The 15,616-nt window shown below is 37.7% G+C and overlaps 1 protein-coding gene across 2 annotated transcripts in view; it reads right to left on the bottom strand.

The window, feature by feature from the left end:
- MED13 (mediator complex subunit 13) overlaps nt 1–15,614 on the bottom strand; it is a 73,398-nt gene extending 57,784 nt beyond the window's left edge. For both annotated transcript variants that reach the window (XM_081160882.1, XM_081160883.1), the window contains exons 1-3: nt 14,820–15,614; nt 12,772–13,006; nt 4,310–4,478 (exon numbers count right to left, since the gene is read on the bottom strand). In XM_081160882.1, the coding sequence (XP_081017008.1) occupies nt 4,310–4,478; nt 12,772–13,006; nt 14,820–14,885 (470 nt within the window). In that variant the 5' untranslated portion in view covers nt 14,886–15,614. The remainder of the gene's footprint in view (nt 1–4,309; nt 4,479–12,771; nt 13,007–14,819) is intronic.
- Nucleotides 15,615–15,616: the final 2 nt, after the last annotated feature.

Here is a 15,616-nt window from a genome sequence, read left to right as displayed (position 1 = left end):
CATCACTGTATAAGAGAAACATCGTAAGTGCCCCACCGGGGGGGTTAAACCCACAACCTAGGTAATGTGCCCTGGCTGAGCAACCTATTTGGTGCACGGAAGGACGTACCAACCAGCTGAGCCACATGGGCCAGGGCTGCAAGTACTCTTTTATATTCTTGTATTTCCCCAATATAAGTAATTTTTTAAGTGTTCTCTTTTATTATTTCCTACCACTTTAAAAAGATGTAGGTACAGAAGTTATAGTGGTCTACAGGGTCCACTATCTGTCTCATAATTTTCATGCCCTATAATCCAGCTCCAACACTTGCAAGCTTTATGACCTTGGAAAAGTTACTTAATCTCTCTGTGCTTCAGGCTTAACAGCTACAAAATTGGAGTAATATAGGGTTGCTGTGAGAATTGAGCTAATACATACTAAGCCCTAATTTCAAACACTGCCTAGACAGTTCTGCTTAGGCAAAGGTTTCTCCCTCTCTTCTCCCCTTCAGAAAAAAATTTCTCTATTTCATTCATATCTAAAACCAATAGTTCAAAAAAGACAGATTTGTATGAATCTGTAGTAAGAATCATAGTTAAGAAATGATAGTAAGAAAAGCTTCTTGTAGGCAGGCAGGCTCTTTACATTATTCCAGATCAGTGGAAAACAGGGGTGATCCCTCTCTGAAATGGATGAAACAGGGGGACTCAAGCTCCCAGAGATACTAGATACAGCTGAGGTGATATATTTAAAAGAGGAATTAAGTGAAAATCTAAATACTATACAAGTAATCCCTAATTTAAGTATACAAGTACAGTACCCTTTTCCTAATAGGCTCCCTAAACACTGACAACAAAGTTTATACTCTCTAGTCAGGATACTGAGGGACTCCTCTGAGAAAACTGACTAACTTAAATGGGTAGAAATGAGGGGAGACACATAGAATGTTGAGCAACAGGCACCCAATAAAAACGGCCAGGTCTCTGTCCAATCACCCTTTACTAAAGCCTGCAACTTCGTGGCTACGCAATACACAAAACTTCCAGTTAGCATTTTAGTGCCCAAAAGTCTTAAGAGTAGAAAAGGAGGTAAATCAGACATCGGGGATCCAAACATATTACTTCTCACATTCTCTCTTCTCAGGAGACTGCTGGTGGATGGCCACTACCAAAACAGTAAGACAACAAAAGGAAATATGAGATCTAGGAAATAAGGGATCCAACACAGACAAATAAAGGGAATTCCCAAGATGACTGATGTGAAATGGACCTATAGAACAACCAGTTCAAATTGGAACTGAAAAATGAAGGGCTCCAATAGGGATGTTAACAGGAGAGACATGAAAAAAAGAAACTAATAGGTTACACAAACTCCTTAAAGGTAAGGAGGGCGATTTATACTTCTGGTAGATGGTCTGGGGTGAATTATCTACCAATAGGTATATAGATCAGGGATTGGCAAACTTTATCTGTCAGAGAATAAATATTGTAAGCTTGCCTGGCCGGGCGTGGCTCAGCAGCTGAGCATCGACCTAGGATCCAGGAGATCAGTTTGATTCCCAGTCAGGGCATATGCCTGGGTTGCAGGCTCAATCCCCAGCCGGGGGCGTGCAGGAGGCAGCCGATCAATGACAACTCTCTCATCACTGATGTTTCTGTCTCTCTCTCTCTCCTTCTCCCTGCCTCTCTCTGAAATCAATAAAGATATTTAATATATATTTAGTAGGCTTTGTGGGTCATCTATCTGTCACAAACTATACAATTTTGCTGTGGCATGAAAATAGGCATAAAATAAACCATTAATGAGTGAGCATGACTGTGCTACAATTTTATTTATAAAACAGGTGGCAGGCTACATTTGTTCTGTGGGGTGGTAGTTTACCAACCCCTAACATAGATAATTAAGTGAAAAAAGAGATAATCATTAACACTGGGAAAAACAAAAAGATGTGGAGGAAATGGAATATAATCCTAATACACTATATGGCTCAGTTATAAATAATATTTATATAACCATAACAATATAAACAATGGGTATTGTTTTTACCAAATCTTATAACTATACTGGCAAGATAAGGAAAGAGACAAGAGGGGTGGGGGAGGTACAGGAAGAGATTAACCAAAGAACATACATGCATAGCCCATGGACAAAAACAATAGTATAGTGAAGGCCTGGGGTGGGGGCTGGGTGGAGGGGGGCGAAAGAGGGGAAATGGGGGACATCTGTAATACTAACAACCAAGGGAGAAGAGTGTATACAAGCACACCAATGTCCAAGTGTTGGGTTGGCAGATATCAGGAATAAAATATCTAAATACCTAAACCATCAACAGAAAATCAACAGATTAAGCCTGATTAATGGAAATAACTGAAAATCTCAAGATTAAGTATGCTATTAGCTTCTAAAATTTTAAATAGGTAAATTAAAAGAAAGTTAAAAGAATTATAAGAGATTGCCTCTGAAAAACACATCTAGTAATTGGGGTGCAGAACTGCAGCTTTTCTTTTTCTTTTTTTTAAATGATTCAATGTGTTCTCTTGTTTATTTTAATTTATTTATTCATTTATTGGGATGACATTGATTCAATGTTGTTTTTTTAAGAGTGTACTGATTTTTAGAGAGAGGAAGGAAGAAGGAGAGAGAGAAATATCAATGTGAGAGCACAACACTGATTGGCTGCACCCTGCACGCTCCCTACAAGGGATCAGGCCCGAAACCGAGGCATGTGCGCTTGACCGGGAATTGAACCTGCAATCTCCTGGTGCATCGGATAATGTCCAATCAACTGAGCCACACCAGCCAGGACTGCAGCTTTTCATTTTAAATCCTGGTAATCTGCTTGACTTCTTAAAACTATGTAGTAAGCACTGCTAATTGCCTACCTGACAGCTATTTCCCCTTCTAATTGCCTAATTAATATATATTCTTCATTTCTTCTTACTAACCAAAAGCCTTATTTTATTCAGAGGAGCAATGTTCCCACATAAAAAATATATGTTTCTCTAAGTATAGGCAATGATATGTCAGCTACGGTTTCCAGAAAAGAATATATTTTCTGACCCAAGGGTCAACCTCCTCCTTGCTTCTCCCCTCCCTTCCTCTTCCCGCCTGATATCCACTGTGATTGAAGTCTGGAGATACAACACCCAATGGGGCCATGAGAATGAAAGTCTAAGGCTAAAGATGACAGAGCAAAAAACTCCAGGGAACCTTGAGTCCTTGATGACATTATTAAACAGATACACCAGTACTGAACTATCTACCTCCAGACTCCTTGCTATTGAGAAAAATCAATTTTCCTGCATAAGCCAAATAGGTAGGTTTTCAGTCATTTGCAACTGAATGCATTCCTAACTTGTCCAGTTATTTTATTCACAATAAAGTTTATTTTAATTTTCAAAGAAGAAAAACATGAAAGAGTCTTGACTTGTCCAGGCTTCTCTGCTCATCTTTTCTACTAAAACTAAAAAAGGAAGTATGAAGAAACGCCACACGCACATGAAAAAAGATGTGCACATATGACATAAAAGATGGCATCTCAATAATGATTACAGTAACACCAAATGTTTACTTCCTATCCTCACCTTTTAGGGAAAACTAATAAATTTCCTTCATCTGCTCTTCTTCCACATCCCATTTTACTCACCACTGTTTCATCTCTCTTGAAGCCTTACTAATTCAGCAACTACCTGGGACTGAATCCTCTAACAGATTGTGCCTTACATTATTTAAATTACAGAGAATAACAGTAGCCTAAAGCTTTTAACTGCCTCCATCTAAAACTACTCTACAAATTAATGTCATAAATTGTCTCAATTCAAAGTTTAAGAAAATTATAAACACTCCAAGAGTAAACATGTCTTATTGAGGAAAACATAACCTTAAATTACTTTAAAGCAAAACGAGAGGTTTGGAAACGTAAAAGGTTAACTCAACCCAACACATTACTTACGGATCACTATCTTTAAAAAGTATTAAGTTACTTAATTTTTAACAGAGCACCGTGAATATACATTTCCATTAGTGCTAAAAAAGTAACTTCAATGCATAAGCTTCTGCTTTCATCACACATTTTTTTCCTATCATCCCAAAATAAAACTTAGGCCACTGTACTGACACACAACACAGCCTATCCCCACTACAAGAAAATTCTTAAAATATGTGTAAAAGAAACGGTGAAGTGGTCAATGAAAATTGAATACTTATAGTACTTTGCCAAAATTAACCTCCTAAATATGTCCGTAACATTAGCTTTAGTCCACATTTTCTATAAAGCCATAAGTACTCACAAATAAAGAAATATTAAGAGGTTTAAATAAGATAGCTTACCTTTTATTTATAGGTTTTTCATCTTTTTCATAAGGCTTTACAAACCACTTGCCAATACGGACAAAGTTCCGGTTCATTAAACACCGTTCCAACAGATTGTGAACTGCTTTGAAAAGCAGAGTACGGCATTCATAAGAAAGTCCATTCTCCCAAACTCCATCTTCCTCTTCTACAAGAGAGATGAAAGAAACAGAAAGTAAAGCAGTGGCATCGTATCTACTCAGAGCCAAGTAAAAAGTGTTACCGTTTAAACGAAATACATAAGCCCTGCTTCACCTCAGTATATTGAGCTACAATCACTTCCATATATCTCTAGACATTAAAATATCAGGTTTCAAAATTACTTCATAAGGGCAGGAATAAAAGGCCTACGCGTCATGTTTTCTATTAAATTACCTGAAAATTATTTTCCCACCATATAAAAAGATAATGCTATATTACAAATATACTGATTTGGTTTCTGCATCAATAAAAAGGACATTTGTATAACCTGGGAAATATTAAACACACTCTATACCTAAGATGCCAATTTCTAAGTTGGCTCATTTATTACTTTGTCCTAATTCCTCTGGTCAGTCACTCAGCCTGTCAAAAAAACTAGCCAGTTAATAATTAAATTCAAAGCATTCTATGTCCATCAGCATTCTAATCCATGACTCAACTATAAAAATAACTATGAATAAAAAGGAAGCTTTTGGCCCAGAGCCTAACAAGCAATGCATTATCAGTCACCCTAGGTCTCATTTCAACCAAATGATTCCCACGATTCAGTATGGAATCCCCTACTTGGGGGAGAAATTTAAAAATTTAAACACTTAAATTTTAAATGGCACTTCTGATATAAAGTTATAGCTATCTTTACTAACTATACAGCCTCAATTTTGCCAGCAAATCTATTAACCACTCCAAGTTAACTTACAGATACTACTTCAGCATTTTAACTTTTCTCATAATGCTTTAAATTGTTATTTCAAATATAATTTAGTACCCTCCTACAGCCTACATACCTTTAAAAACATTTCATAAATGCTGGTCATCTTCTCTCATTTTAATGACAAAACCTTTCTTAATTCAACATTAAAATGTATACACAATACCCACAGAAATTTAAAACTAGCCCGACTGGTGTGGCTCAGTGGTTGAGCATCAACCCAGGAACTAAGAGTCACTGGTACAATTCACAGTCAGGGCAGGTGCCGGAGGTTTCAGGCTCAATCCCCAGCAGGGGGCATGCAGGAGGCGGCCGATCACTGTTTCTTTCTAAATGTTTCTATCTCACCATCCCTCTCCCTTCCTCTCTCTCTAAAATCAATAAAAACATATTTTTAAAAATAAATAATAAACTATGATGCTTTTGAATAAAAGCAGAGACATGTATATTAAGAGTGACACATGGTTTATGACTTGAACAAGAAATCAGTAGAATAAACATTGACTGAACTTTTAAACTGCAATAGAAATTTGTGCCACTACAAAGTTTACTGTTGAATTTATGCTGTTCTTTAAAGAGTTTCCTAAATTATAGTCAAGTTTTTCAACTATCTGCTTCTTCTGAAAAGGTAAGCTTTAATTAAGAGAAATGAGATAAGATTTAGAAAATGACACTAGTTGACAGAATAATTTTTAAATCATTAATATTTGGCATTAATATTGAACAGAAAAAGTTCTTCATATTCTATTAAAGATATCCTTACCTACTTCTATTTAAAGCCTCAACTTTACGAGTTTCACTTTATTAAAGAAAACAGTAGGCTAGGAGAAAGGGGAAGTGGCACATAGTGATGGCTTTAATTATTTAAAGGTCTGGATCACAAGCATATTTGTGAGTTGCTAAGAGAGAAGAAGTGAATCTTTCTCAATCTGCTTGCAGCTTAATCAGTTTCAATCACTTAAAAATTAAATAGCTACATTAAAAGTTTTGCCTTGCCCGGCTGGGCGTGGCTCAGTGGTTGAGCATCGACCCAGGATCCAGGCGATCGGGGTTCGATTCCGGGTCAGGGCACAAGCCCAGGTTGCAGGCTCTATCCTTAGTCGGGGGCGTGCAAGAGGCGGCCAATCAATGACTCTCTCATCATTGATGTTTCTATCTCTCTCTCTCCCTCTCCTTTCCTCTTTCTGAAATCAATAAAGATATATATTTTTTAAAAAAAGTTTTGCCTCAAATTATGTGACCTGTGATTACTAAAAATACATGTCCTTAATTTCAAGAGAATTACACTGGAGATCTCTCCCAACTTCCTTCTTTATAATCTATTTAGTATACTTTATTTTTGTTGCCTTTTACCTCAAAAATCCTTACCTTCTAAGAAGTACAATGGTTATAACATTTGTCCTACACAAGTAGCCTTTACCAAAATCATTTTTCTAACTACTTCTAAGTTTTAAAGCATCAAAACCCCAATTACCATTACATATCAAAGTTGTACAGTCACTATGAGCTTCAAATATCAGAAAACTTGAGACTGAATTTGCCTTCTCCCCAAGAGTAAATTTAAAAATGGCATAGCAAAGGCTATAATACAATAATTTATACAAATTTTCCCAAGTTTTGAAAATTTTTTGCTTTTGTTCATTTAAAAAATCTATTTCAGTTAAACTTGACATTAATTGACTTAAGAATACTAAATATAGTTTAGAAAATTAATCAGTATTAATTTTCAAGCATTTCTCCCTCACTGCTCTAAATTTTATCTAGAGAAACTCAGGTGAATTTAATCCTCATTTTACATTATATCCTCAAATGCCCACAATTCTCATTAACACTAAATGAGGGTTATGCATAAAACAAAGAAAAAGAGACCACTTCTTCGGGTTTTCTAAAGCCAACAAATCTCTGAAGTACATCTCCATCTATGTGGCAAGAAACTAAGCAACCATTACACTAAAGCAATATAATTTCATTTTTCACTGCTGAGGAAATGAGAATTAAGTCCTAATAACACTCAATAAAAAGCCTGAAAGGGGTAAGGGGGTCACTTAGAAACAAGAAGCCTACTAAGCCAAGCTTCTAATATCCTAATGTTATAATAATCCTAATAAATGTACTTCTCTAACATGTTGTATTCAGAGATATGAAAAGTGAAATGGTACAACCAAGACACAGTGATATGCACCTCTTACACTAATTAAAATAAGCCCTTGAATCTCAACAACAGCACTGTATTAGGAAAGGGAGGCAAAGAGGAACACATAGCAAATCTTTACCTCTTTTGAACTTAATCAACCATAGCCTAATGGAAAAAGTCTGCTTAATGTATTTAAATAAATTTCCTCCTCCTCTAGTATCGCCATAGAAAACAGTTTCAATTCTATGTTTTTAGTACTTTTCCACTGCTATTAGCACTAGAACTCTTAATCATTGCTACTTATTTTACAAAGTATTTATTTGAACAATGCAAAAGTTCAAATGCTAAATGTGATTACTATAAAGTGGTTTTTTTTCTGAGGATACAGGATACCAAAGTATGTGGTAGGTCATCAAAATAATGCTCTATGACTGGGGCAAAAAAAAAACACAGAAAAGCTGATACACCCAGTACTTGCACGCAACATTTTTCTCAAAACTAACACCTTTAAATATCTCCAGTGATAAGCTGGAAGAGAAGGAATCTTTTCCTAAATAATTCTGACAAGCTATTAGAATGCAACATACACTAATGATTAATAAGTTGGTCAAAATTATCATGGTAGAAAATACCATGTATTTCCTGAAAAAATAAAGAAAAATTAAATGTCTAGTGCAGTGTTTGTCTTGAAGAATAACTGCCTATTCATAAGCCATTCATTCAAAAATATTATTGGGAGCCTTAAACTGGCAGCATCATTGATAGATGGCAAAACCAACTGTGATTTAAATACAGCCTAATATGTTAATGATTATTTTTGAAAATTGAAAAGACACACTTCTTGTTCAAAATGGACAGTACACAGACGAAATACAACAAAGTTGTCCCTAGGATTAGCCAATATAAAAAGTTGGGTCACAAGTATTATGGTACAGAAGACAGAAATAAGTTAACTCTCTTCAGGCTACCTGGGGTACAAAACAATTTTTTAGTTTGCAGATTCCTATACTTGGCTGCTGTTTATCTGTCAATACTGTTAAAGCTGCCACTTAAGGTTAAATTTCACTATAATTAATATCCTTCAATAAAAAGCATCCAAAAAAATTCTAAGACTAACCAATGGCCCATTTAGCTTGACAGTACTATGATGAAATTCCAGCATAATGAAAGTGCTTGGACACATAGCTAAAATCCCATATATAGACCACAGGGTCCAGGAAAAATAACAAATATTTTTGGCTCTAACTGAGTCTGTTTTTTAGTTCTCAAGGTATCAGTTTTCTCAAGAGTCTCATCACGTTCTAGTTCATTATTATTTTTTTAAAGATGCAAACGCTGGGAGAGGGAGTAGTTTTTGTTTTTAGTTTTAAATAAAAGACTAAAAGCCAATGATGACAGCAATAAAATTCCAAAAAGGTTAAGGCACAGAATAAAAACACCGAGAAAACTCTTCTCCCCTAAGGACACACTAATGATAGAGAAACAATCTTGCTTTGAAGCACCCTAACAGTATACTTAAAATAACCAATAAGTTCTACCCACTATAGATTTTTGACCAGAGAAATTAAGCTAAAATTTTCCCACCATCAATTTTGCACTTCTATCATATAAGCACTAAACAAGGTCTGCTACAAAGTTTAAATTCAAAAAATAAATAAAATTTAAAAGGCTGTAATTGAAAGTTTTGTTACCTAATCCTTTTCCTATCAAAACACACCAATATTGATTCAACTATCCATTCTCTTAGTAGGAGCAGAGCAAAAAGTTTTGTGTTAAGTGTTTGGCTTTCGGATTCAAGGGATATTTTGAACAAATATCTTCCTGGAATTTTCAAGTTAGACCAATCGATATTAGCACAAATCCTGACCCCCAAATTATCAGGCCTTTGCAAATAGTATTGCAAAGTATTAAAGTATTAAAACAGGTCTTACTAAACAGTATTGACTACTGCTACAAAATAAGTAATTGAGGGTTTTAAAGCATTTATTAAATCAGATCTGGTTTGCTGTTACACATTTTTAACTATTAGCAATAAAACAAGTTTAAATTCTTTTTCTACACATCAGCTAAACTTGAAAGGAAGGTGACCCAAACATGTACTGCATTTTATGAGACAGGCAGAAATTTAAAATGCACTATGGAACCTGACCAGACCATCTGAACTATCAAGATCATCAAAAACAAGGGAAGTCTGAGAAACTGTCTCAGTCTAGAATAGCCTAAGGAGACACGACAAATGGAATGTGGTATCCTGGATGAGATCATAGGACAGAAAAAGAATATTAGGTAAAAATGAAGACATTTCAAATAAAGTATGGACTTAGTTTATCCAAATGTATCAATACTGATTCATTAGTTGTGAAAATGTACCATTCTAATGTAAGATGTTAACAAGAGAAACTGGGTAACAAAAGAAAAAGGAACTCTCTATGCTATCTTTGCAACCTTTATATAAATCTAAAACTGTTTTAAAAAAGAAACTTAAAAAAATACACTATGGCCCTGGCAAGGTGGCTCACTTGGTTGGAGCATCGTCCTGTACACCTAAAGGTTGCAGGTTCAATTCCCAGTCAGGTCACATACCGAGGTTGCGGGTCTGATCCCCAGTCAGGGCGCCTAGCGAAGGCAGTCAATTGATGTTTCTCTCTCTCGTACCCCCCCAACTTCAGCACTCTCTAACATCAATAAACATATCCTTGGGTGGGGATTTAAAAAAAATACACTATGGATGACACAAAGGCATTAAGGGGGTTAAGCAAAGGCAATTCTGTATTTTTATTACTGAATATTTTAGTTAATAAGAAAAACTGAGACTCCTAATCTTTGCAAAATGAAATGCTTTCCCTCCTTCCCCAACAAGAAGGGCATTATTATCACCATAATTACAAACATTTCAGTAACAAGATGTGGTAGGTATTGAACCAAACAGAAGGACACTGCCTTGAAGAGCAGCCTCAAACTAAATTAACCAGCTTTTTAGTTACCACCTGGGTCCTTCCGGTTCCCCTTTCCTCAGTGCTACACCTCCACTTGGAACTCAGGATTGCCTCCTGCAGCTGATGCCACCCCTACTGTCCAGATGCTCTCTTCTCAGGGGAGCTTAAAAGAAGGAGAGTGCCACAGATGGGAAGAAATGAAAATGGGTTAGCTAGAGAGACAGAGGCGTAGACTAATTACCCCAAAAGGGAGGCAGACGGTGTCCCTGGGGCAAAGAAAAGGGCGACACAAACTCCATCTGAAAAAAATCTTACTACTCTTTAAGGTATATCTGATTTAAGCAACAACATTCTAAAGTAAATGACAGGTTTTTTAAAAAGCTAGATTATGTAAACACCACTGACTACACAACTGTTTAGAACAGTAGAGAACAGTCTTTGGATCAGCAAATATGATTATATACTACTCCTAATATATTTTGGTTTACTATTTCAATTGCTTTCACTCTGATAAAATTTTAGAAGTTATTTACCACTGAATGGCATTCAGCTAAATCTGACAACAATTAAAACCTAATCATCCAAAATTACTTTCATTCACATTCAAAATCAATAAAGTACAGGTACTACCATTTTTTAAATTATGCTAAAAAATCAAACTAGAGAAGAAATGTTTTAAACTGTAACCCAGTTTCAGAAGAAAACACTTAACTTATAACGTGAAACTTAGAAAAATATCAACATAGGTTTTTAATATACATCAAAACAGCTTACATTTAACTTCAATAGGCTTTTAACTTTCAAAACATTAGTCCCACTATGGTAAAACTAAATATTTCATATCTGTTAAAATTATCTTTGATTCCATAAAATGTATTTCATAGAATCTGGGAGAAAAAGTGGTCTGTTCAGATGCTCTGCCAACTTTACTAAGAAGATTGAAACCCCCAAGAAAGCACTGTAGTGTATCAACAATTATAAGTTTATCTATAGTTTATCAATATTAAAACAGTCTTCAAACATTTTAGTAAGGTGGTTTTTATACCACCTAAAATAAAATAACTCAAGCATACTCAAGTCAATGAAAGAAAAAGGAAGTGGGCAGGCTTGGCTTTTGGCTTGACAATTAGAAAACATCATCTTACTGATGGCATAAAGGAATTTTATATCCTGAGATATATGAATACATCATATATATGTACATATACGTATATACAAACACATCATTTTACATAATTAGGAATATATTGCACACTTAGAATAGAACTAAGGGCTAGACTCTCCAGCAGAGATATTATTAGGAAAGCTGGAAAACTAGAAAACATTTATCATAAAAGAACTGCATGTTAAGTAAGAATTAACATGAAGGGTTTGTTCATTAGAAGGTGAAAAGCAACCATTGAAACAAATGGAACGTGCATTCCTGCATAAAAGTTGATCTTACTAAGAGCTTATCTCAGATAGACACCTGGATTACATTACATCCAAAAATAAAATAGGTCCTATAGGTTATATAGACAATAACAGGAACTTCAGAGTACTCAATTTCAAGTAACGCTTTCTTTTAGTAATCTAAAAATCCTAAATTTACCTGTCATTATCAAACATCTTGCTGAAGTCTTTGGTTACCTTGCAGCAAACAACTAATCATTTACACTCCTATCATCAAAAATTCAGTTAACATTGACTCTTACAATCTAAAGTACACAAGCTTCAGTAATTCCTTGGAGAGCTAGAGTTTATCTTTCTAAAGTAACATCTGGTCCTGAATCAAGAAAATAAGATGAAAGAAATTTTAGTAATTTGCACATAATAAATTTCTGTGTAACTTTTTAGATTATGACCCAACATCCTATAAAAGCTAAATAAACTGGCAATCTTCTCATGTTAATAACAGTCTTTGATGCAACAGTATCTAAAATAAAAGAATCACTTTCCAAGAATAACTAAATTAACAAGTCTTCATATGTTAATAAAATAACAACCACAAATAACAGTAACAAATTAACTATACGCCTTGAAAAAAAATGAGAAAGTTACAACATTTCTAGATGCTATTACAACTGTCTGCATATTCATACCGAAGGCAGCAGTAGCAGAACTGACTCAAAGTTGAGTTACACTTGGCTTCAAAAGTATTACATGACTTTGTTGAGAAGTTTATTCTCCCTGATTTCATTTTTCTTAGTTTAATGTAACATGTCTTTCTTAGGCTCTACAAGAAATTCATTAAGAAACTGGGTGGTGGAAGAATAAATTTATTTAAGGTTTTAAAAGCCTACCATAATATGGATAGTTTAAGTAAAATAAAATTACCAGTGAAATAAAACATGAAGCTGAATTTTTCATCGGGCTTCATACCTAACAATGTTCCACCAAAAAACTCTTGAATACAAATGATTTGAGGGGAAAGTACACAACATTGCTATATCATCAGCTAGAAACGGTAAGTTGCCTTCACCTGATAAGTCATGGTGAATCAGGTCAGGGAAATTTGGGTCTTCACCCCACCAAAACAGCCACAACTCTCTTCTTCCAGGTCTTTGATCCCGGCGCCAAACACCAAGTACGTCTGCCTTAAGGCAGCGACTAAAACTGCTCAAAATGGGGTCTTCCTCTGTCACCGGAAACAGAATAGGGGCAGAAGTTGGGCCTTGCCATACATATCTTTTCCATTTAATTCCCGTCAAGTCAGCCTGGAAAAAAGAAAGCATGATTTTTTTTTAAATTATTGTACATTCAAAGTCAAAAGTATTCACTATTAAAGTCCCTTATTTCATTAGAACATTACAATTTTTCAATATATGCTTAAGATATTGAAAGCAGATTGACAAAAAAAAAAAGCTTATTAATTCTAGTAACTCAACAATCCAATATTTAAGGAAAAGAACAAAAACAGTTTAAAATTAACACTGGCATGTCATTGAAGAGCAAGTCAATAAACACGCATGGAAGGACAAATAAAAGAAACATAATAGTGTTAAATATAAACATGTATTTAATACTGCACACTGAGTAACATTTCCTCTCTATACTAAGCTCTGTTCTAACTGGTCACATTTGTTGCTTCATGTCAAACTTGTAACAGAAAGTTAATTTTTAAAGACTCATCATTCCATGTTTACAGAAGTCTGAGCTACAACAAAAAAATTCTTGTTAATTCTTCACATATCCCTTTTAGGAAGTCAAATAGCTGCTCAAAAAGAACTGTCAGATTTGTGATAGTCCGTCTTCAAAGAACCTGATCCTAAAAGTACTACCAAAAATAGACTGAGCCGGAGAAGGCTGAAATGTAAAACCTGCCGTATTCTGTATTACATCTGAAGAGATGCTGATTAATGGACATTGTACAAAAAAATTTCATAGGGGGAAGGGCATTAAAGATTTTAATTTACCATCTTGAAAGAAATTCAACAGAAGCAATTCAGTAATTCTTTAATCTAACTTAAAGGTGCAAAGTATAGGTGCCAAAAATGAAACTGCTGATACATGACTGGCAGTTTACACTTGCCAACTAGTTGTGCTCCGCCCACTCAATTCACTTACCTATCACATACTCTCTTCATATTTTTCAAAGCACAGTGAAAATGAAAATAGAAAAGCCACCGAAACTTTGAAGCACTGAAGCCAAAGTACAGTCCAATTGAGGACTAAGCATCTGCAACAGTTGGTACTTTTTAAAGTCTTAAACAGTGGGATGCTCCCAGACCTGGGCCAACCTACACACATTGTCATTCCTACATCCAGCTTCCCCAAACTTTTCAATAAGAGGTGGAGCAGGCTGCTCGAAATTCTAAACACGCAAGCAAAACAGGCAAATACAGAAATATTGAGTGCAAAACCACAGCACCTCCTCCATCAGTCCGTTCCACTCACACAAACATATCACACAAACATAATGTTCTAATAAAAGCAAGATGGCTAGAAATTGTCAAAACGGCAAACTGTTTTCAAAGTTTAAAGAGAAACATATGAAATGGCATCTACTGGTTTTTACAGACGTCAGAAGTCACCGAAGGGAGAAACTAACCTCCTGCTAGTTTGACTCATATAAAAATTGCAAAAACGAAAAGAGATTTTTTTTTTTTTTTTAGTACCTAAGTTCCGGGGTCCGTCCTATCTATCGGGGGAAACAAATGACCAGAGTGAGGCATAAAGCCAGCCAGGGGGAGAATGGGCAGCAGTGGCAAGTGTGAAGAAGGGATACACGGTCAATCAGGAGAAAAGCAGCAGTGGAGCAAGACACACAGGGAAATGTTAGCGTCCTGCCAGATAAGGAGCCCAAGTTGAAGACAAGACCGACCGGGGAAAGAGTCAGAAACAAGACAAGAGCCAACTCTCCCAGGACGGAGGGTGCGCGGACGCGCGGCCCGGCCCCGGCGGGGCCTAGCCCGGGACTGGGGCATCGGGATCAGCCCGGCCCCCTCCCCCACGGCCAGGGCGCACCTCGCGGCCCCCTCCCCCACCGCGCCGCTCGCCGCCGTCCCCGCCCGCGGCCCCGGCACTCACCAGGCAGAAGAGGTTACAGTGACAATCTTCCAGGCTGGCCCCGTTCGGCACGAAGGAGGAACTCATCGTCCCTCACAGCAGCCGCCGCCGGCGCCACAACCCACCATCCGCCATTACCGCCGCCTCCGACCAGAGAGAGAAACACAGACACCGGGGAGGGCGGGGGGGTGCGGGTTGGGGGGACAGTGGAAGAGGAGGCCTCCGGGCCGCCCTCCCTCCCCACCCACCCCCCCGCCGCCGCGAGCAGCCCCGGCCGCCCGGCCGGCACCCAGCCGCCCGGGGCCGCGGGCCGGAGGCGGGAGGGCCGTGCCGCGCTCGCTCCGCTGGCCCGACTGCGGCCGCCGCGGAGCCCGGGGACGCTCGTCCCTCTTTCGGGGACAGGGAGGATGTGTGTCCCTTCCACAAGAAAAATAATAAATTACAAAATAAATAATTAAAACCGAGTCCGAGAGGGGGAGAGCCCAAGCCCTGGAGGGGCCGCCCGGGCGGGGAGGCGCCCGCGGAGGGGCGGGAAGGGCGAGAACTGGAGCGAAGCCCAGGCCCCCGGCCCGGCAGCGGCGATGTCCTTAAGCCCAGTCTCCTCAGTGGCGGAGGTGGCGGCTGTGTCTGCGGGCTCAGACCATTCTCTGGCTGTGTCTCCGTGTAGTCCCTGGGCCAAGCCGGCCTAACGTCTGCTCTCCTGCGGCCTCACCGCCCGGACGCCGTAGTTTCCCCCATTTTGTGGGCCCAGCGGGCGGTGATTTTCCCCCTTTAATCCGAATTCACGGGTTTTCCCTTCGCTTTAATGGCGGCCACAG

This window comes from Miniopterus schreibersii (genome assembly GCF_964146895.1).
Source record: "Miniopterus schreibersii genome assembly, chromosome: 16".
Lineage (NCBI taxonomy): Eukaryota > Metazoa > Chordata > Mammalia > Chiroptera > Miniopteridae > Miniopterus > Miniopterus schreibersii.
Note: the sequence above shows the minus strand (reverse complement) of the source record. Positions and strands in the feature narration are given on the sequence as shown.